Here is a 24,492-nt window from a genome sequence, read left to right on the forward strand (position 1 = left end):
CAGATTTACCTGCGAGGACTAAGTGAAGATGGACAGGGTGGGTTAATTCACCCAAAAATGAAAATTCATTTTTGGGTGAACTAACCCTTTAAATCAAGTTTGAAGCAAATGTGCTGAGGCTGATCTGGGTGTGTATTTTGTGTTCCAAGCTCATTAATAATGATTCGCCGAATGTAGAAGAGAGTCAACCGTAGCCTGGTCTCAGGAAGCTTAATAATGCCTTTTTTCCTCCTCTCTCTGCTCTCTTGTCGGTTTCACACAACACTTATCCAGAGACATTTGGGATGGGCTCCCGATCCATGCCAAGCCATCCTTGGATGTTGACACCAAATAAATGAAGACGCAGAATGGAGTTGGATGTTCAGAGTTGGAAGGCCGACTGCTGAAGTGTGAACCCACTGAGCTGTAAAATTGCCCTGGCAGCCATGCTGTTGTTTCAGCATTTCATGGAGAGCCACTCAGCCTGCTTCCTTACTTCTCTGTATCTTTTCTTTTCACCTTTTCTCTCCACCCATCTCTATACCTTGCCCTACTGTGCTTGTGCGTTTGTATGCACCACTGAAAGGCACTACAACCAGAACCTAAGAGCTTTAATATTACACTATCATTTCTGTCTAAAGGCTGCACCTGAAAATATGAAGGCATTTCGTATACAAACTTAGCGCCGCCTCCTTTGCTGACACGGTGCTAATTTGTTGTAATTTTCTTGATGACATGCACCAGATGCATGTGATCCTATTATTATGTGAGAAGTCACAGGGGAAGTAATTGACTGGGCTGTGGTGAGCTTGTGGAACCTGCTGGGGGTTGGTGAGGAGACAAGGGACCCCTGTTGCTGCCCTCTGACTGGGGCAGCAGGATGCCGGTGTCATGGGTTGAGTGGGTGGGAAGTTTGTGACAGTATGAAGACCGATCAGTAACTTATGTGTTTTTCAGTTTTACAGTATTATCAAACAAACAAATGCATTTGATTGCAGAGAGGCTGTAATTCAATCTAATTGACTTTTTATTCTGCTTAATTAATTTTTTTTCCAGTTTCTTTCAGGCTCATGTAGACATTATGAATCATAACTGTGGAGCCGCACTGAGTTCAGAAAGAAGGGTCTCAGTCACTTGCTCAAAATAAATCTAATTAAGACTGTAAGACTTGGTGTGTTTGACACAAGATAGGGTGTGACAAACTGAAATTGCAAATAATCACAAGGTACATTAACAGGAAGAGAGCTGTTAAATATATCCCTCATTAGTGTTGATCTTCTCTGTTTTTTTTCTTTTTGCCTTCTTTGTTAATACTTCAGCAATGATTATAATCATTGCTTTCTTTCTACACATACTCAAGTGTTGTTGATCTGTTGTTACAGTATATTCTTAGCAGCCTTTCGTTATAATGATGCCCCACTGTTGTCTATTGAAAAAGTAATTTTTTCCACAGGACATTTAAGGCCGAGTTCACACTCAATAAAAATTAGGGATGCACCATTATTAGAAATCTGTCTCATACCAGCAAGCTGATTTTTTTTTAAAATGCTATTCAGATATTCACAAGAATATATATATATATATATATATATATATATATATATATATAGCTATAGCTATATATATGTATGGGATAAAAATGAACTTTTTGTCATTATTTACTCGCACTCATGTCGTTCCAAACCTGTATTACTTCTTTAATTATGGAAAATAAAAAAAACTCTACCTTAAAATTACTCTACCTAGAGTTAGGTGAACTCTACCTTTAAATTAGTCATGTTTATTTTAAATTAAAAATTAAAATGTACATTTTTATTTGATCATTAGATCACAGAAAAGGTCAAATAAATGTAAAAAGGGAGTAAATGAGTATACAACATAAGATATCCAATAAGAGCATATATATATCCAACATGACTGGAGTCCAAAAGCTTTTGTGATGTTTACTTTTTTTAATGTTATTCAATATGCAAAATCAGAGACCGTCCAATCACAAGTGTTCACTGAAGGTCCTTTTTTTAGCTGCATAATAGTCTCAGTTGATGGCTTGAGTTTGGATAGATATTAATACAAAAGATATACATGGTTTAAATTATATTTAGTCTCCTTTAAGCCTGCGGCATCCAATGTGCTGCAACCAGGTGTCCTGAGTTAGAAGGCTGGAGGCCTTTGATAGCCTATGCAGGAGAATAGCACACAGCATGACAGAAGAGATCAAGTTTGCATTGTCCTGTGCATAAACAGGTAAAATAAGATCAGTGTGAAAGACCTGTCCCCTCAAACTCAGTTCTGTCTTGGGATGCAGGCTGCGGATAAGAAAAGGTTGTAGTGATGAAGGATGGCGTTGAGATTAGCAGACTGTAACCAGGCTCAGTGGCGGTGTGAGATGCCACATTTTTTGATTTATGAGGGTCATGATGATCAGTGGTTGCCACATGAATTATCCATGTCCCTAGAATTAAGTGACCTAGAGCATTCACTAAATTTCCCTGCTGTGTTTTTCAGTTCCATGCTGTCGTATCCACACTTACTTCATTCAGGACAGAGTGCTGCTGATCTAGAGATTGGGTAATCTATTGATTCTGTTTGTTTTCCCTTTGCAAAATATTGTATTTTTTGTATGAAAATATTTGCCAGATACAGACCATTGCTTAGAGGTAAAGGAAGCATGAGCAATTAGATCCAAGCAATCACACTGATCATTCAGACAGAAGAAGGAATTACTTGGCTGCTGCAATTTAACAGTCCATGGCATTCTTAATGGTCCATGCTACTAAATTAGACAAGACGAGGCTATCTCAACAGTTAGATCCTTCAGGTCAATCACATGGCTCATGTGAACAAGTCTGTGGCCTTTTGGCTGAAAACAGTCATAAACAGAGTATTGTACTTTATTACTTTGCTTGCCTTGAATTACCAATAATTACAGCGATATGATTGTGAATCCACATTGTTCTTCAGTAGATATTTTTACATGCAGGGCTGAGATGAAATGAAAAGCATAAAAGCACCTCAATTATTATATTTTCTATTTACTCCTTAAATAATCCTTTAGATAAATCATTAATTGGCATGCAGAACTTTGAATCTGACTGGTTTCTACAACTGGATAAAAAAGACCTTATTTTCAGATTATTATGGTTTAAGCAAGATAGAATTTGAGAGAAGCTGCTTCTAAATCCTACATTTGTTAAGTAAAGTAAAAAAAAATGAGGAGAAAGCTTTCTTGGCATAATTTAAGGCAAAGCAGCCAATTATGCACTAGGGTGCCATGCTGAGTTGCCAAAATTCTTTAATCAGCTGAAGCTGTTGCTTTGTGACCGGAACACTGACAGGTCTCACAAGCTTCACAATGCTGTGGTAACACTGACACTAAATATTGCTCTTCATATGTGCAGAAAATTGTGGATGATGCAAATGGATGTAAATATTTTCAGTGGGTCTGCAGGTAGATATAAACAGTATTCAAAATCTGTAATCAGTCTGAATTTAGATTAATTTGGCTTTACAAAATGTAAACGAAGTCAGTGATATAAAAACAAATTATAAATAGTATTGTTCAAAAGACGTTCAGTAAGATTATGCGTATTTTTTAATAAATAAATACTTCTGTTCAGTAAAATATGACGGTAAATAAATTAATGTTGCAATCAGAAGATTGCTATATTTTAAATAAATGCTGTTTTTATGAATAAAATTTCTGTTTTTGAGGACCTTGAAAATAATCTATGACGATTTCCACAAAAATATTAAGCGACAAAATTGTTTTCTACACTTATAATAATAATCTTGAGCATCAAATTAGCATATTATACTTTTTTCTGATCATGTGACACTGAATATTATCTTAAAAGCAGTTTTTAATGAGATATTTGTAATATTACTGTTTTTACATAAGAGAAACTCTGATCTGTTTCTTTATAAAAAAATAATAAAAAAAAAAACAAAATCCAGCACAAACTACATGGAATCTGATCTTTTCAATTCAATCTTGTCTACTTCCATATGTGGTCCTAATTCAAAAACAGCTCTAATGCGACCTCAGTCTGAAAATCATTTCGAGATTCATTCAACTTTCATGTCACTTTAGATTAACATTCATCACAATTCGTAGCAGATGGGAATCAATTCAAATATTTTACATATTGGTAGTTCTTTGGTCACTTGGTTAATATATAAAACAGCTGTGAAGGTATCTTTGGATGAACAATGAGGTGTTACAGCTCAAGTATTACGGTGACCATGTACAAAACCTGAGAAAAAAAAAACTATCTGAGAAAAACATTGCTCTCTTTATCCTCATCCTCCTCTTTGTCCTTCTTATCATCTGTGCACAGATTGACTGGCTTCCACGGCACATCACCTTATAAAAGAACGCGTAAGCAGACTTCAGTGGCCTCCGTGTTTACTTCTACTTGACAGCCTGTTGTGTGCCATCTTTGTTATTGTTCTTTTGCAAATGCGGGTCAGTTGAGGACTGCGACCGGTTCACACACATATCTGATATTGGCGACATTTTGAAAAAAAACTAGAAAATTGAGAATCAGGCTTGGAGTGTAACTGGTGAATTGAGTGTTAACAAAACTAATCTAGTTTTGCATGAAGACAGAAATCACGTGATAGCTGGAAATGTGTAGTACATTAGAACATTGTGCTGTAAATGAAATTAATCATTACTGAAATTCTCACGGAAGTTATCATGTCAGCGGTTCTAATCTGCATCTTCACTCCAACGTCAGCAACCTCTTCAGTTTCTAAATGATTATATGTATATGGTCAGTAGCTTCTCCTAAATGAGGACAGAAATAAATAACCATAGCATGGTGACATGCTGACATAAACTTAAGATGTGGTCGTGACTCCTGTCTGAGTAGATGGGTTGATTTTTCTTTATCGTTGAGAGAGCTGCCAGCAGACCCATAACATTACTCACAGAGGGACTCAGAGGCAGGGGGATCAGGGAATTGGTCGGTTAATTGCATTGAGCTCTAATACGTGCATGTCCTGAATCATGTCAATGTCTTTGGTTGACAAGGTGGGAATACAGAGTTGGTTTGAGTATTTTAAAGGACCCTTTTTCTCTCAAGAGTCTGGACACAGAGCAGTATCGCCTGGCAATTTTCAATATTTACAACCCACAATGTCTATGACGAATACTCCATTGTTGTATCCCAAAGCCAAGAATAATTGCAACAGGATAAATTAAGAAAAAAGCGAGTTTTAGTTTTATGAAAAGGATCTTTAGTGTGTAGAAAAATGTAGAAATGGAGACAATGAAACATGTTGTTCTTATTGTGAATGCCAGGCAGACAACAAATACACATCGTGTCCCATCATATTGATCTGAGTTTTAGTTATTGTTCTATGTGCACACACAGATTCAATAATGAGAAGTAAAATGGCATGCCTTCATATTTCAGTATTACCGTCTTTGGTGAAAAATTTTTAGTTACCCATTTGTCTCATGGATGTCATTACGACCATTGAAATACATGACAGCAGAACAGAGCCTAATGCATTTTGTCATTTCAATAACACTTGTCTGTCTGTCTGAGAGGTTTTATTCAAAGATTCATCTTGAAGTGTGATGTAATGTTTTCAAGAAATACTACCTCACTTATAATAGAGATGCTTGATATAAAAACTTCAGTATCATTCAGCCGATTAATTGTTTTCATGTTATGGCTGATTATGATAAATGGCTGATATGAAAATTTGATACAGTTAAAAATTAAATACTAAAAACTACAAGGCACCAGAACATCAAAATCGAATGTGGGCTGATACGATAAATGAAAAACTTTATCTAATATTGGCTGATATCCTATCATTCAGAAATTTTGGATCATTTAAAAATCAAATCCAGCCATTACACTTATTTAACACTGTGATGCTAAAAATGTAAATCTATGTGAGTGGCTGTTTTCTGATAGCAAGATACAGTCATACTACAATGTTCAGTTTTTCTCTGTTCAATTATTTACAGAGTTGGCTTCTTTCAAATGGAAAATTCCACTTTCAGTTCAATCTAACTCACCTTTCATTCAGTTAGCTTTCAATTACACACTTCATTATGTTCTGTAATGAGTCCGGTGATGTGCCTATACATTCCACCCTGAGGGCCCTATTTTGCACCCTTAGGCTTGTTGCCACTAATAAACAGAAGAATTCAGAGCATCATTTGTTCATAGAAATTCCCCTTAGGATTCTAAGGAATACGTCTTATGTAAATCCAACAGGACATGAGCAGCGATACAGAGTCATGGATAACTGCACCTCCATCACATCTTAGTGATCTGAGTGATGCTCCACAGACTACTTAGACAGACAAACAAGACCCAGTAGCTTTAGAGGCAGACTGCTGAACTTTTCAGCATGTAGACAGAACAGTGGTGGAAGAGGTCACTTCCAGACAGCCTGTCCCCTCCAGTGTGCTTCCAGCTCATCTTTCTGCTCTTGTTCCACTCCGTGTCCTCGCCTGCGGCTTTCTGCCCGGCCTCTTCTGAGTCTGAAGGAGAAAAAGGATAAATAATGAATCTCGATGACAGCGAGGAAGCGGAATCTTTTGTTTGCACCCGCAGTGTTATTTTCCTCATTTTTTCCTGAAGCCGACATAGATGACCCACGGCCCGATGCAGACATAATGAAGATCGGCGTAATGAGGCAGAGGAAAACGAGGCCCCCAGATAGACCCGAGCTGTTGGCACGGCGGTACTTGTCATTGTGTCATTAATGGCCATGAAGAGCTTGTTCTCCTTTGCTATGGTTGAGAATGCTCTTGTGGCACTTGTAGAGCGTTGAGAGGCTTTGACACTCCATGCTCTTAAGGTAATGTAAGCTCTCACCCTTATGTGTTAGCAGGAGGTGGATAAGCTGGAACTGGAGATGCGGTTTAGATTTAATATCGGGGATTTAGCAGCTGTTGCATTGGGGAGCTCCTAATGCTTGAGTCCTTTTCCTGAGTGTCCCTTTTTCCTTTTTTCTCTTTTGTCAATTAGACCTTTTCCCTGCTCTCTTGTGCTCTCTTGTTCTAAAGTTCAACTTTAACTGTTTCTTCTCTCTTTTTCTCAATACCCAGGTGCCCTCTGTTTGCTTTGAGTCTGATTATCGGTTTGTCTGGTCTCCAGCTCTTCTGTGTCTGGTTGTCTGGTTCAGGCAAGCAGTGATCTTCCACAGCAGCCATCTCCAGGGATTGTAGCTCGTGGTCTGAGGTGAGTCCTACCAGGATCCATCGCCTTTGCTCCTGTCTATCCTTGTTCACAGTCACCATTATAGCAGTCGGATCCACAAAGCTTTAATTCTTAGAAATCAGTGTTCATTAGAGTCACCTGCACTTCAAGAGGAAGCACAGAATAATTTGATGTCAGATGCCTCATTATGGTACTCCTACTTTAAAGCCATGACAAAAGTACAATCTTTTTCATGCTCGAAAACCACCGCAAGTCTTTGGGGATAACAGAGAACCGCAGATGCATTTTGATTAAAGGCTAAGTGATCTTGTGGTGCAAATCAGTGATTTATAATACATGGAATTCATTACAGAAAAAGTGATTTGATCATGCCATAAAAATGATTGCTTTTGCCTTCTATGTATGTTTATAGCAGACATTCTACATTTACTTGTCACTTACTGTCAATAACTGTCATGCTTTAAATTTGTCCTGTGTTAAAACGATAGCAGGACAAATCGACAGCTACTCACTGTAAAAATGGTTACCTGCAATTGTTTTTTGCTCCTACTTTAAAGAGCTGTTTCTACCTGATCTTTCCTTTAAATTTAGTTTCCACATACTACTGCTCAAAAGTTTGAGGTCGGTGAGATATTTCATGCAAGTCTCTTTGTGCTCGCAGATGCTGGATTTATCAAAACTACAGTAAAAACAACTATAATATTGTGAAATATTATTGCACTTATAATAAGTGCTTTCTGTTTTAATATATTTAAAATTGTATTTAATTCTTGTAATGGCAATGCAGAATGCACATTTTAAGCAGTCATTACCAGTCTTCAGTGTCAAACATTCCTTCAAATATTCTTCTAATATGCTAATTTGGTGTTTAAAAAAAACATGTCTTATTATTATCACAGTTGAAAACTGCTTAGTATTTTTTTAATGGAAACCATAATAATTTTTTTTTTCAAGATTCATAGATGAACAGAAATGTCAAAAGACCAGAATTTATTATATATATATATATATATATATATATATATATATATATATATATATATGAATTAAATTGACTTTTGATTAATATATATATATATATATACAGACATTTTTTTAGACTTTCCAGAACCAGTGTAACATAGGAGAATAAAAGAATAAATTGCTAATAAAGAGGTCTTAGTTCCTAAAGTTGAAATCAGTTCTGCGGTACCGTTGTAAAGCTTCTATCAATTGTGGTTCTGACCAGTCATCAGAAGATTCATAAAGATTTTACATCTTATACATTATTGTACATTTCAAAGTCTATATAAGCATTCATAAACATCCACCTACCTAGGAATACAAATGAAACCAGTGTGCATCATTTAACTTCCAAACTGTCGTTTTAGTGATTCACTATAGGGAGCATCTGTTTGTACAGCTGAGCAGAACATCATAACAGCTTTACTCTAATAGAGATATATTACAGCTTTAAGGAATGATACGAAGTGTGGAATGATACGTAGCCTTCAAAGGGTGACTGTGTAAATTAACCTTTTTACAGAAATGAACATGACTTCAGTCTCTGCCTCTGAATGGACAATTATATAGTGGAAGTGAAATCAATATTGATTTTCTCTCACGCGAGAATGACCTGTGAAGACTTTTCAAATTGGCAAGTGAGTGAAGCCAGTTTTATATCATGCAAATCATTAACAGCGTTAACAGATCAGCTATAGAGTCCAAACAATGTCACAAACACACTCCCTTACATCTCAATAGGACGTTAGTGGTTGTAATAGTGCTTCTTTTCTGATCGGATACATAAGAGTTTCCTAGAATCAAGCAAATTTGTGTTCTTGTGTCCTTCTGTGATACCCCCTGCCGTTTAACATAATCAGTGCTTTCACGCTTCGCTGGGCCATGCTTGAGCAGTGTGTCATTCACTTGCCCTTCTACATCTGTCTCTGTCATGTCAATTCATCACACACATGCTCATCTCCCATCACGTGTCTAATAAAATAGCTTGACAGTTTAAACAAACAGTTTAACCTGTGTGGTCTTAAAGAGTCTTTCATCACTGTCATGGGACTAATATCCTGTGCTGAGTGTTGCAGAACATACACAGGAACACAAGTATGCTTGAATGTATAGTGCATAAATACCTGTGCATTGACAAGACGAATGAATCACACAATATTTTGTCATTTTGAGATTAATGAGTAAATATTGTGTTAAAAAAAATTGTTTGTGTATATCTCGTTTGTTTTAATAAAATAGTATCAGTCTGTATCACACCATTATCAGCCATCTGCCACCACACTTTGGGTATTCACCCATTTCGATCAACTGATAACAGAGACACACACACACACACACACACACATTGAATTCCTGTTACATTTCTTGATAATTATTCTTAAAAAGTAATCTCTTTTCACTGCACTTCCAAGAATGTTCCAAGGGCTCCAATTTAGAAGAATGATAAAGGACAAAAAGTGTCCTTGTCTCTTTCTCTCTCACTCTCTCTCTCTTTCTCACTCTTTTCTCTCAGGAGGAGTCATGGGGCCGGTTCGGGCCTACCCATTAGCCCTGCCTGTGCTGGCTGTTCTGGGCCTCATTATCAGCGCATGGAGCCTCAACCCGGATGACCCCAATGTCTGCAGTCACTGGGAGAGGTGAGAGAGGGGCGCTCCCGTGTTAAACTCCTTCCGGATTTACCTTCCATTTATCAATTGCAGGATTCACACAGTGTAGTTATTCCTCTCTGACATGCCAGAAGGATGTTTTGGTCAAAAGAGGAATGTACTGTAATTGAATGGGGATCTGGTTTATGTCTGTGTGATTGTTTGCGTTATAATGGGTAGTGCTGTGTTCACAATAAAAATAATAAATGAATTCAATAATTTAGTTATTTATCATACATAAATTGTACATTGTATGGATACTAAATAACAATATTCTTAATATAAAAAGATTTTATCAGATATAAAATGTATATTCTTATAGTCTTAATATAACAACATTCATAAATAATAAAATAATAATATTCCAATTAATTAACAATACCTCAACTTTTACTAATTATAGTAAGTGTTATTAGTATTGTTATAAACCAAAAATGTATAATACAATTTAATAATAATAATCATTATTTTATTTGAATATTTTTTTTTTTTTTTTACAATAGTGCTGTCATTATAACATTATGTATATGACAGTAGTTATTAATGTTCTGCATTTCAATGATCAATAATTAGTGAGATTTAACACAGTTTGTTTGCATGCTTTGTTAAATATTCAAATTCAAAAGCATCGATGTTTTACTATAGAATATGTGATACATTGATCATAATGAATTAATTTATCAGGACTCAAAATTAATCACACAGAAATAAATGTATTTATATTTTATTTATTCATTTTTAACGCTTATGAAAATAGCCTGCTTATTCAGTCGAGTCTGTTTCTGTTTATTTGTAATCACATTTAGAATGAATGATAATATCTCTATTTTTATAAAAGCTCCCGAACATAAAACATTATTATATTTTTATGATAGGCTACGTGGAGCTAAACTCTCAAGACAAGACTTATGACAGATAATATAAGATACTAAATAATTACACGATTTTCATAGAGAATAAGAAGCTGACATCTGATTTCTTCAAGTGGTCTTATTTACCTAGTCTTTAGTCTTTTGCATCATTTATAAATATTTCTGCCTTGTATGGTGATTATAATTCACATCATTTCAAGTTATTGCAAAGACTCCTGCTGACTGAAAGTGAGTTTTGTGCTCAAGTTATATATTAAAAAAAAAGTGTTTATTGCTGGTGTAGTAGCTGTTATCTTTCTGAAATGATCCCCAGCGCAGACTCTTTATTTTTATAAAACCTCCCTAACAAACATTATTAGGATATTATGCTACGTGATAGGCTATGCTACGTGGAGCTAAACTCTCAGACATGACGACAGATAAAATATGTTACTATATAAATACACAATTGTGATAGAGAATAAGTGGTTGCATTTACCATGTTTACTGTGGTAATGTTAATGTTTAGCGTGCATAGTCTTTTACATCAACCTTTTACAAGGTTTTCGTCGGGCCAAAAAACCCTGGCAAGGCACGATCAAGCCGCGGAAGTGACAGTGCAAATACTAGCACGCCCACTTTAAGCCTGACAGGGGAAACACGGCTACTTATGACAAATATGAAGGAGCAATTGCCTCTGCAGAGAGGAGGACAGAGGGCTGCAGAGATGACTCAGTTTTAGCATTGCTTCCCTGAGAGAGAATACTTCTGAGCTTTAATGTCATTTTGTTGGCAACAGTTTGGTAATGTTTTTTCAAGGAAGTTAGAACAAGACATCTTGTTTTTCTAGATTTGCTGGCACTTTGGAAGGGAAATAGTCTTGTTATTATTAGAGATAACAAGTTGTTTTGAACTTCAAGGAAAATAGATGGATACTTTAAGAAAATAGATGAATATTACATTTAAGTATGTTATGGTTTTGTTTCTTGGGATACAGTACCTTCGCGGTAGAGTTAATTACAAGCAGTACCAGCAAATTCTTTGTTTGTCTGCAGCATAATCATGTTTGGGCAATTTCAGGTAGGGGTCCCACACGGCAAGTTGTCACTTTTTACTCTAGTGACTATTTCTTGGGGTAAGTTTATTGCTGCATATGCAAATACGCAAATGGCCTGACTACAAAAAAGCTCAAACTTTGCACCCTTAATGCTCAGGACCAAATATACAGTTCCTTTAACACATTTTGATCAATAGCAGAGAATGTTGCCATGCTATATGGGCTACGTTGTCATAATGGATGCCATTAAACAGGCAATTATAAGTTTTTTTTTCAGCAGTAAAACAATTATGTACTGTATGCATTTAATGCAAGATATCAAGTCATATATTGACATAGTTGAGCTTCTGGGGAGCCTTAGCAAAGTTCCAAGGGGTCCACAGGCTCCCGTATCAATATTTTAATACTGTATTGGACAGTGGGGCCTAAAGTCTAAAGGGTTAAGAACCTATATGTATTTCAGCAAAGTGTAAAAATATATATATAAAAATTATTATTATTATCACTAAGAGAGATTTAAATTTATCCTTGGTCTTTCTCTCTCTCAGCTATGCAGTGACTGTTCAGGAGTCCTATGCTCATCCCTTTGACCAGATCTACTACACCAGGTGCACCGACATCCTCAATTGGTTTAAATGCACCAGACACAGGTGAGCATGACCCTGACCTTTGAACTAAAGTTGTCACGATTCCACTTCATGGCAGCAAGCACCACTCTCCCACTAGACATAAAAACCAAGGTGCCGGTGTGCCATTGTCTTTATTACCAAGTGTTAATGTTACCAGCCATGATTGTAGTGGCCAGAGTCGGGATGGAAATGGCCGTTTAACTGTCATCCGACATTATTACATTGGTTTTAATTGCTGCATTAAAGACTTTATCATCAGTGTCCCGCCTAAAAAGCTGTGGGCTCAATGAGTGCTGCAATGTTGTATTCAGAGGTGAGATGTCCTTCACTGAACACGGAAACTTTCCCTCAACTCACTTTAATTATGTTTATTTCTCCCCTTTCCACCTGTAGGGTGTAGCTTGGATTAGACACAAACAGAAAAGCTAACGGTAGCCAGGTGCATAATGTCCTTGTGTCTCTGCCCTTGTGGAGTTCACCTTCCAGGTTATTGATGTTCATGCTTTCGCTCATGTGTATGTGTTTGTGTTTCCATCTCAGGACCAGCTACAAGACAGCTTATCGGCGTGGGGTGAGGACCATGTACCGTCGACGTTCTCAATGCTGCCCTGGCTACTTCGAGAGCGGAGACTTGTGTGTCCGTGAGTGGTTTTCATATTTCACTTGCCTATTTCCCCTTAAATCAGCACAGTTCAATTTCTCTTTCTTGCAAGTGGTTATGAGCACAATACAAGCATTCATCTGCTTGAGTGATGTCCTCTTAAGCCTTGGACCCCGCTCCTTTATCTGGAGGCATTCATCAAAATCTCAGCCATCTTTGAGGCATTTTTGCAACTGCATATTTCAGGCATAATTTGTGCCTTTCATTACTAGTCGTGCTCATATTGGGTTTGCTCATATTTTCAGTTTTACACTGCCAGTACGCCATTACAATGGCGTTAATAGCATTCTTTTATCGCTCATTTTTAGAAAAAAGAATCTTGAGTGATTCACTGCAAATACATTGTCCCAATTCCTCCCTTTTTAGAGATAATATGCTAATTAAAGAAATAACAACTTTCCCTTGCTGTGGTCTGAATGATAGATTTTAGTGATTATTTCATGAGCAATAAATGTCAAAAATTTAATTTGCCAAGACTGTTAATGTGTGTTTTGTTTCTCAGGATTGGTTATTGTGTAGGCCAGACTGATTATTCTTCAGTGTGATTTTAATCAAGAGTGAGCGAATCCTGTCAGTCAGCTCAGACCTTTGGCTCGCACAGTTCAGCAGTTATTTGACAATATGCAAAACTCTCTGCGTGAGAGGACCTCACACAGGACCATGTCAAGGTGATGAGGTAAATGACAGTCTTACCGAGCTCCAGGGAGAGGATAAAAATCAGCACACGTAGCTTAAGAGCAAATGGGATTTGATGCCCTCACAGCTACTCGACACTATTAACAAGAAGGAAGGACGGGATTTCTGATGGATGGCTAACTATGGAAAACTATGTCGCCATAAGAGCTAATTAAATTAATAATGGTGGTCATGTTTTTAGACATTGCATATGTAAGGTTATGATAAATGTCTTATGTCCCAACTCAGTATCCACTCCTAAAGCATCTAGATGTTAATAAGCATAATGTTATGTCATTCTTCAGCCTGTGCGTTTTAAATGGACTCCTGTGAGAATGAAAGAAATTAACAGCCTAAATTAATTCATGATATGGGCCACTGTGCTGTTCAGCTCTGCAGGAATCATAAAACTTGACTTCAGTTCAGTGTTATGAAAAGATGAGGATAAGCCGTGTGGATGATAGAAATGCTGATTGCTAACCTGCGATGCTGTTAAATGAAGTCACACCAATTCATAATTAATCTTCATTTTAATTTCACCATATCAAAGAGAATTTTACACTTTACCATGGAACAAGCCATGAGACCCAGCAGATGTTTTGCTGTCATTGTGTCACAGGGACCTAACCAGCATTATCAGTCTTCGTAGTTTGATTTAAAAGCCTAGTAATTTCCATATGCCACAGAAAACTGTTTTTATGATCCAAGGACATTTTTAATTTTATGGTTTCACACCTTGCTCTCATGACAGCAGGCACTGGGAAATTTAATATTTCAAGCAGCTATTTAATTGATATATTTGCTCATGCTGTTTCTCCTTATAGATTTAAAAAAGGATTAATTAATCCAAAAATTAAAAACTATTTATTTTAAACCTGTTTATTTCTTTGATGGAACATATTCAATGTCCAACTATGAAAGTTGAAACTTTTTTTCTTTTTTCCATACTATTTGTTTTTCTACCATTATTTTTCTACCTTTAGAACATAACATGTTTTAAATGTTAGATGCCCCATCCACTTAAATTGTATGGAATTGCATGATTAAATGTTGATGTACTTTTTATTTTGGGGTTACCTATTCCTCTTACAATTAAACTAATTTACCAATTGACCAAATCATCTTGAATTTCTTTTGGTTCCCATCGAATGAAATTTAGAATATTGTACAATAGGAGACAAAAGAGAGAAATACATGGATTGCAACCCTCTTGTAAATCAACAGCTTGTTCACCAGATGTTGTTCTTTTGTTACTAAAGGTCATTTGTAGAAAGGAGAAGGTTTCAACAATGACCTTAGTAACAGGATTTTTTTATGGCTGGATGCGAGTGACCATGTTCTGTTGAAGATAAAGTTGATCTCATGTTTCTGTCCTTATTGAGTGGGATTGTGTCCAGCTCTGTAGCCCGAAGGCACGGCTAACAACCACGGGATTAGGTGCAGCTGGGATAGGGATCAGTTTTGACATTGTCTGGTGGTCCGAGTGAAAGAAGGAAATGACAATAATCAATAATGTTCCCATTACCACACAATAGCTGCGACAATTTCATGTGAACAGTTGCTGCTGTAATGGAGCCACACCATCTGTGAAGAAGATTGTGGGCATAATTCTTTTTTTTTTTTCTCAGTGACATCATGGTATGTTTATTGCCTCTGTGCTCATAGAGGTGACAAAATATGCTTTATAAAATGAGTAGTTCTAACTCTGATTGGTAAAATAGGTAAAATCAGTTGTTTGTGCACTAAGATGCTACCAAGCATGCAACCATGAGCAGTCTATTGTAGATTAAGCTTAGTTATGTGGCGGAAGAATTTTCATTGTGAATATTAATAAAAGCATTTATTCAATGAGCATTTTCTTGTTGCTCTACTTTGCATTTTATAAAGGCTGTATGTAACAGCTATTTTATTCCCCTTAACCACAGTTTGCTGTTTTTAATAGATTTTGCCAACCTGATTTTGGCATTGATTTAATTAACATAATTAATTAATTTATTGAATGTATTTGTGGACTTTTGCCTATTTGTTAGATGTTTAGTAAATAGAGCACAGGCCAGACTGGGTGGCAAACCTGTGTTACCTGCACAACCTAAAGAGACACCAACTTCACAAACCAAGTCTCCAACAAATGTGAATTGTTAAAAGTATTTTTTGTTCAGACTTCATTTGATTTCCAGGTATAATTTGACCATTGCATGTTAGGTGCCAGCAAGAAGTCGTCTAATAAGGATTTTTTTGTGCTATGGTGTGGTCACCTTAGAGAGGTCTGTGGGGTTTCAGAGTTTTTTTCTTTTCTTTTTTTTTTTGTATCTGCTCTTTGAATAATCCTACTGCTCTCAATGGCAGGATTAAGAGCTTTGTAGAACTACAGTAGCTATGTTCACTTCTTCGGGATGAGAAGGCATTAAAGCCATTTTCATTACATATGTGTGGATCTTATCTTTTCTTCTCAATCTGAACACCTCAGGGTTTAACCTCTCATATGTGCCTTGTATGAGCTGCTTTCCTAGAATCAAACCTTTGCACATTAGCTGAAAAGTGAAATGTCTGTGGGTGTCCACAGGGAAGTCAATCAATTTTTTCTGTTGTATGTTCCCAAATCATGTGACATTAACCTACATGCAATATTACTATAAATCCCAAACTATCAGTGGCTCTTCTGTAGTAACTGTAGGTTGTGATTCTATTCCTATCATAACACCAGCACTGTTTTTCCAAGTGTGGATTGTACATTTAATGTGGGGAAGGCAATCTTTCTCATACTGAGCTAAAATGACTTTTTGGAGCCAAAGCAGTTTTAAACCATCTGGTCAGAAGAGTCTCAAATAGTTAGTGATGAAGTATTAATGATGCTATGTGCATGCTGCAGCTTCTTGCTGGAGAATTCGATGATCTAATAAATGCACCATCGCAAAGTAGATTTTACATCTTAGTTTTAATGATGGATTAGGTGTGATCTTTTTTTTTTGTCTATGTTTGATTCAAAATCCTGTTTTAGGTTTGTTATTAAAAAGTTAATGCATATTACTGGAATATATAACAGATCATTTATGGTAGATGCATAAAGTAACAACCTTGGATTATTTAATAAGTTGATTGACTGACTGATTGTCAAACTGTATGTTTAAATCTTTGGCCTGATGAGTATTCGGTGTAATAATGCATGACAATTACAATTAGCTCTATTGTTACACAGTATGATAACGCCAGTGTGTAATGAGATTATCCTTAGCCTTTTATCGAAATGAAAGATGTAATTTTTCACCACAGTCTGCAGACATAGACCTGTTCTGTGTAGAAGGAAGACGATTCATTGAATTTTAATTAAAATGCAGGACTTATTTTCTGAAGTATTATAGACACGTAGATCAAGTCAGCTCTCAGGAGAAGGGGTGATTTATCCTTTCACCTGCATTACATAAATTCCTTTTAATTTGCTGAAAAGATGTGACAAATAAAAATTTTGTCTCTGTTGTCTGATCAGAAATTGCTGATTGTAACAAAAATCAATCATTTCATCATCAGAGTTTTTTTAAACCTCGCTTGTGAGCACGTTGTTTGGCTTCATTGATTTCAGGAAGTCAAATTGATGTCTTTGTCAGCACAAAATGCTAAGGGTTTTTCTTTTTCTTAAGCTGGGGGAGAACTGGCATGTTTGAATATCAGGTTTTCAGTGCTGTGTAAATCCATACTGCATTATTTGCCAGTGGCAGGCTTAGCATTTTCTGTGTGTGGAGCATTTCTGCTCCAAGCACCATCCTCTGGGTATTTGGGATTCTCCCTCTCACCCATCCCCTTCCTGTGCTTATGTCCAATACTGAGGGCCCAGGTGAAGGCTGCAAGAGCGATAATCTATAGCCATGCTGGCCAGGAACGAGGGCAAGTCCTGCCTCATCCTTTACCTTTATGCAGCCAGCTTTAGTGTGTGCCAGCATCAAAACCTGCACACACATTAATTCACTCTTATGACCGTGATTTATTTACATGCACAAAAATGTTTATATTCATTCTGAGAGGCTCGTCTCAAAAGGCAATTTACTATGTCTGCATAAAAACAGCTTCTGGAACTTTTATGGAGTTGACTCTTCTTTCTTTTTGATATGTGAAGGTCACATGTACTGTGAGGTATAGACTTTTTTATACCAGAATCGAATTTTTATTGCATATTTTATCTGTGATTCCCATCCACTTACATTATAAGAGTGATAGACTGCAACGGTTTGACTTAAAAATCTTTGTTTGTATTGTGCTGAAGAAACTAAGTCACCTACATCTTGGATGCTCTGGGGGTAAGCAGATCAACATCAAATTTCAATTTTTGGGTGAAAAAAATTCCCTATCCCTTTAACCAGCAAGGCATTAAAGCACATGCAAATAATGTACTTTTGTGATTTTGAAGGGCGGTGTCCGTGAGTCTAACTTTACAGCTGAGTTAACCTTTGATGTGAATTTATGTCTTGCTGTACAATATAGAGAGAGAGGCGCCAGCACCGCAACTGATAGGCTGTGCACTGTACCACAATACTAAATTTTTTCAAAAAAGATGGTGATATCGCATAACTCAAAAAATTAATAAATAAATATATTATATATATATAATATATATATATATCATTAAGTCATTTTTTGTTACTTAATGATATAAGAAATCTGCAGCCCTTCCCCTTTGTATAAAAATGTATAGTTATATTTCAAACCATTTCAGTGGTAAAAAGCAGATTATCATAAGAACCACAAAATGTGTGGGCAGCTTTTGCCAAAATAATTCACTATTCCCAAAGTGTTGACATTTAAGATTTGTGTCATACTTCGGGGCTCCTGTGAACGTGACAAAACTTGAAATATAGCTCCTCACTGAGTGGCTCTTGTGTGGGTTGAAGGAACACATTGGAGTAGAAGGGGGGAAAGCAGCCCCAGTACCAATCCCTTAGTTTACTATGAATTGATTTATTAAGATTAACACCTAACCCACTGTATTGCAATATAACACTTCATGAGAACATGAATTCATTATCTTTGAGTTCATGTTTAGGTAAGAGAAGGTTAAGAAAGACTTCTTTGTATCATAATATGCGTATTAAACGGACAAGATAAATGCCGGTCATCACATTGTTTATCAGGTTTCTTTCAAGGAAATGCATGACCGGCTACATTAACTTTACGTTATTTATAGAACCAACCTTCACATTTTTCATGGTCAAAGATAAGAACATATCATAGCACCTGACACTTTTTTGTTACCTTCTTCATGCTAAAATCTCTAGAAGCACGTGCTCTCTTCTGCCTTTACTTGGAGAGTCACTGCTGATTCCAGTCAAAGTGGATTGTTCCAGAAGCTTTGGGGGTTGACTGTTTCCTGGCTCTGATAAGAGCCTGTCGGTCTGAGTCTTGCTAACCAGGTGACCTTCACACCCTTAAGCATTATTCATGCTTAATGCCCATATATATAGGTCATTTTATTACTTGTCCGAATCCAGATATCTGACCGAATTTGAGTGCCCGGGCAGGAATACTAATGCAAGAGACAATCAATTCGATGCTGTTTTGTTCAATGGGAATGATCAAGAAAACTCCACACTTCGTAAACAGCATGAAGGCAGGCTGGCGCAGCATTAGAGTATTGTGGCAAAGTGCAGGCTGATCAAATTTGGAGGGATTTACAGCTTTTTTTCTTGCGGCTGTGGCTGCTTACGTTGGCTCGTTTTGCATGGAACAACTGGTTCATGTGATAAACAGACATGTTGACCAATGACTCGGTCTCTTAAGAAATCGTTTAGCATGTGGTCACAGTGAGCATTTTAAACATGCGACAGTAAGAAGGGCTTTGCGATGTGTTCGACAGCTCTAGCGAGGAGGCATCAGTGCAGCCATCTTTGGAAAATGGCCAGTGTAGTCATTATCCTCCATATCGGCACATCAGCAGACATTTGCGGGCAGCTAAATTATGTCTTGCGGGAGGCTCAGACCTAGAATGTCTAGATAGCATTCTGTGCTAATTCACATTCCTGTCTTATGCATGATACATCCAAAAACTTATTTGTGTTTGGATCTCAAACTCCAGTTATTATCTGCAAAGAGTTTAACAGAATATTTGTTATATTTCTGGTATGTTTAAAGTGTTTATTTGTCTTCCTGTTCTTCTTTCTCTGATAGCACAATGTACCGAGGAGTGTGCCCATGGCCGGTGTGTGTCTCCTGATACATGTCAGTGTGAGCCAGGCTGGGGAGGACTGGACTGCTCTAGTGGTGAGTTCACTCTCTCATTAACTCTGAGAGCACAGTTCACTTCATTAAGGCCCTCTCACTCTCACATAGTTAATGGCTGCACCAGTCCCCAGACGCCACTGCAAAGCTACCATGTTTCTCACTTACTCGCTCCCCTCTCTTCTTTTGCCAGCTGTATTAAAAAGTAAAGCTGGAAATCACAGAGGACGAATGAGTTGTGTAATCATGCAGTTGCATTAACAAGTTACTTTTTTATGCTAAAGCTCTGGGAGGAAAAAACACTATGATTATGGAATATTTTTCAGTTTAGCCATGTTTTGCCAATTTCTAATTGTAACCAAAACACTGTGCCCAAAAAAATGTGTACAACATATAATGCAGATGTGTAAATAAATAATTCAGAATTTTTAAATCACACACACACACACACACACACACATACACACAATCTAATTTTAATATGTAAGGGATAATGTACTTCCAGCCGGTTGTTATCTCAGAAGTATCTTGCATCACCCTGAATAGGTTTGTGTGTGATGTACGCTATCCTGCTTGTAATACGGTTACTTGCCAGATAATTAATTAGACACAAAATGTTCATTTGAGTTGAAATATTTCATTAGCTTTTTAATCACAAAGACTTCACAAAGATAAATGATTCCTACCAAATGACTTTGAGCCTAGAAAGTTTAGACAATATGTAAATTTATGGCATGATATACATTCGTATCACTAAATACACAGCTCTTCAACACATAAAAAAGATGAGGACTTAAATTGTTATTTGAGAAAAATTGTATATATAATTAATTAATTAAAATAAAATAAATAAATTGTATATATAATATGGGTATTTATGCCCATTAAAATAATATATTTTTTTATTTCTAAAAGTTGTTATTTATTAATTTATATTTTTATTTGAATAATTAAATCCATCAACTTATCAATCCAGCAATCAACCCATCTATTCATCCATCCATCCATCCATCCACCCATCCACCCATCCAAAGTGCACACACACAGAGCAGTGAACACACACACACACTGTAAACACACACCCGGAGCAGTGGGCATCCATTTTTTATGCTGCAGCGCCCGAGGAGCAGTTGGGGGTTCAATGCCTTGCTCAAGGGCACCTAAGTCGTGGTATTGAGGGTGGAGAGAGCACTGTACATGCACTCCCCCCACCCACAATTCCTGCCGGCCCGAGACTTGAACTCACAACCCTTTGATTGCGAGTCCGACTCTTTAACCATTAGGTCATGACTTCCCTCTAGGCAGGGTGATTGATGATGGACAAATGAATGGAAGAGTCGATGGATGGATGGATGGATGGATAGATAGATGGGTTGATTGCTGGATTGATAAGTTGATAGATGTAGGATGGATGGATGGGATGGGTGGATAGGTGAATTGATAGATGAATTAGACAAAGCTGGCTTGTTTTATTGCCCCAGTACTTGGCGAAATGGTCTTCATCATAATTAAAATGATAAGTAGTGCACAGGGTGGAATCAATCTGCATGTGAAAAACAAACAGACTGTCATTGGATCCTCAAGATTAATTGGTTAACAGGCCTTTACCTCTATGGCTGAAACATTGCAGGACAAAATAGGAAGCCATCGACATTCACTCTCTAATCAGCTAAATGATGAAAAAGCAGGTGGTAGGAGAGATTAGAGGTTGAGATATATAGAGATATTGACTTAAGTATTTAGACTTTATGTGTTGAAAGAAAGGAGGGACAACAAACTGAAGCTCTTTCATGTTAAGAACAGCAGGGCCGCAAACTTCTTGACCTTGGTGACCTGTGCTGAAGTAGGTATGTCCTTAGTACTTTCTGTCCAACATCATTAACTGATGTACAGCTCTCATCAATGTACATGACGCCAGATTTGCTAATTTTCTCATTCAAGACGCATTTTGACCTGATTCGTTAATTTCGGCTTGGTTGTGGCTCACTTACTGCCCACATTTACCAATAAATGATGGTTACACAAGGCTCTGTATGGATCTATGGGCATTTTCATTAACAAAGGAGCCATTTCATGATTACCAACAGTCTGTAAATCATCAGCTTTCTTTCCGAGGCACTGGCCACAGCGAAGGAGGTAAAGACACGAGCGGCACTAATGACCTAGACCGTTTTTCTAAATCATAATTCACTTGTGGGTTTTAACAGAGGAAAGGAACCCACCTCTGAAGCTCAAGATCATCCCCTGGGTATATGTTTCTGAGGACCACGCATTCTTCTGAGCATGTGCTGTTCTGTCATAATCCACCTTATTAAAACAGACCTGGCGATTCAGACAGAAGCATTATTCATAACTTTTATATTTCCATACTGGGCGTTAGGCCAGGCTTTTTCATTTATGAGCTTTCATCTGTAGAAATGAGGAATGCGAGCCAATTTTTTAATTAGATCTAACCTCTTTTTTCACTCGTACATAAATGGTGCATCTTTTTTTGATATTCAAGGTAAAGGTCTCTTCTCCCTTTCTCTCTCATGTGTGGATGAGTGCTGGGAACCTCACCTTTCCCAGGGTGGATTCTGTCATCATATTTGAGGATCCTGCGAGAGAACAGAGACAAATAGTCATAGATCGTCGTTAATCACAACCAGGGCTTTGGGTCACCAGCAGAAATGCCTGCTGGTGGAGTCAATGAGAAGGTATGAGAGCGATAAAGCTGAGTATTATGTGCATGCTGAATGAATGGAGGATAATGCTAAGCAATAGGGATGATATGGTTATGAAAAACAGAGCTGCTTTTGGGCAACTGGAGAGCCTGAGAGTAGAAGTGACTAGCTTTGCGCTAATGCTCTGGAGCAGCATCAAAGAGGCTGGCCAGCAATACTGGAGCAGCACCCACTAGGAGCCTTCTATTTGGGTCAGAAATGAAAACTGAAAGGTGGAGCTTATCAACAGGATGAAGGGATAAAAATGAAATTTAATGAAAGAGATGAGAAAGAGCGGGAGGTCGGTGAATAGAAGGGGACTGCCATTTCTCTCCTGCTGAGGTCAATCTGCCATTGCCTAAAGACAATGAAGCTGTTATGTTTGTCAGACTGCAAATGCGAGCTATAACCTTGGACTGTCCCTGAAAGCTTCAGGTGCTTAAAGTCACTGTAAAGTCATCAGTGACATAAAGGCTTTTACACAAATATGAATTATGCTCTTACAGTGAAATACTCATCTCGTGGAGTCTATTTAAGATTCTTGTCTTAAATTTATTTCTGCTGCTTTGGCAACAGGGTTTCATTCTATTTGATAACTTGTTCAAAGTGTAAGAATTAGTGGTGGATTGGAGGACCAAAGAGAATGCTGAGTTTGGGGAGTTTTTCCAGAATGCATCTACAGTTTCTCTATTTCATATTGATTAGCCAGGGGGGAGGATGGAGGTTGTGTAACACCGTATCTACACCAGACGCGAGCGATGCGACTCGACACAACAAAATACTATACAACCCATTATAATCAGTGATGCTGTCTACACTGGATGTAGTGCAGCGCGACATGAGATGACACAACGAAACCCAGACAGTAAACTGATTCCTTGTTCTGTTTATGATGTACTAACACAAATTTCTAATGATTTTCAAAGGTTGCTTGTCGTGTCTAGTGTAGACAGCCTCAAGCATATGCGGCACAATGCAACAACTGTAGACATGGTGTAATAGATTTTGATACAGTATCTCAGCAGCTGTGGTCTTAATGATGGCTACATCTTCAGCAGTCTCTGGATTGTCATTATGGCCTGAAACACGCATGCCAGTTTGGCGCAAAGGTTTTATCAAATATGATTTAACATGAAAATATGTGCTACGCCCACATCAACATACATACAGTATATAATTTATTGCTTAGCTGTTTGTTGATTCTGGTTTTGCTCAGTCAATTAAATCGGTCTGTTCAGGACATGGGACAGCGTTTTGTAGCAGTGTCATGCAGTGAAAGTCTGAAATGGCTCTATACTTTACAGTAGGTGTTTGTTTTCCAATATAGTTGTATGTTCCAGTGATACTTGATGTTTGCAGTCTCCTGGTCAATGGGACTGTCAACAAGCAACCGACACTATAATATTTTGTTTAACTGTGGACAGCCAAAGCTGCATTTATTTGATAAAAATACAGTAAAAATAGTAATAATGTGCAATATTATTAGAATTAGAAAAAAAATCTAAATTTTATATATTTCAAAATGTAATTTATTTATGTGATGCCAAAACTGAATTTAGCAACCATTACTTCAGTCTTCGGTCCCATAGGATTCTTCAGAAATGATTCCAATGTTCAGATTTTCTCACATTTGTAGATATTTGGCATCAAAAGGTTTGAAAAAACATGTTGCAGGCTGTTTATTTTTTCATTTCACTTTATGTTCACTTTAAAAAAAAATGACAAATGTATTTTGATTTTATATATCGCTTGCTTAATTTTTTAATGTATATATATATATATATATATATATATATATATATATATATATATATATATATCAGGGCTCCAGACTAACTTTTTACACTAGGAGCACAGTGGCCCCCAACTGAAAATTTTAGGGGCACAACCAGAAAA

General features: G+C 37.1%; 1 protein-coding gene across 3 annotated transcripts in view; it reads left to right on the plus strand.

Moving 5' to 3' along the window:
- Nucleotides 1–24,492, plus strand: part of LOC113061453 (multiple epidermal growth factor-like domains protein 11) — a 110,480-nt gene that overhangs the window by 12,913 nt on the left and 73,075 nt on the right. For all 3 annotated transcript variants that reach the window (XM_026230575.1, XM_026230577.1, XM_026230576.1), the window contains exons 2-6: nucleotides 7,058–7,190; nucleotides 9,685–9,808; nucleotides 12,274–12,375; nucleotides 12,895–12,995; nucleotides 19,844–19,936. In XM_026230575.1, the coding sequence (XP_026086360.1) occupies nucleotides 9,693–9,808; nucleotides 12,274–12,375; nucleotides 12,895–12,995; nucleotides 19,844–19,936 (412 nt within the window). In that variant the 5' untranslated portion in view covers nucleotides 7,058–7,190; nucleotides 9,685–9,692. The remainder of the gene's footprint in view (nucleotides 1–7,057; nucleotides 7,191–9,684; nucleotides 9,809–12,273; nucleotides 12,376–12,894; nucleotides 12,996–19,843; nucleotides 19,937–24,492) is intronic.

The sequence above is a fragment of the Carassius auratus genome, chromosome 43 (assembly GCF_003368295.1).
Source record: "Carassius auratus strain Wakin chromosome 43, ASM336829v1, whole genome shotgun sequence".
Classification (NCBI taxonomy): Eukaryota; Metazoa; Chordata; class Actinopteri; order Cypriniformes; family Cyprinidae; genus Carassius; species Carassius auratus.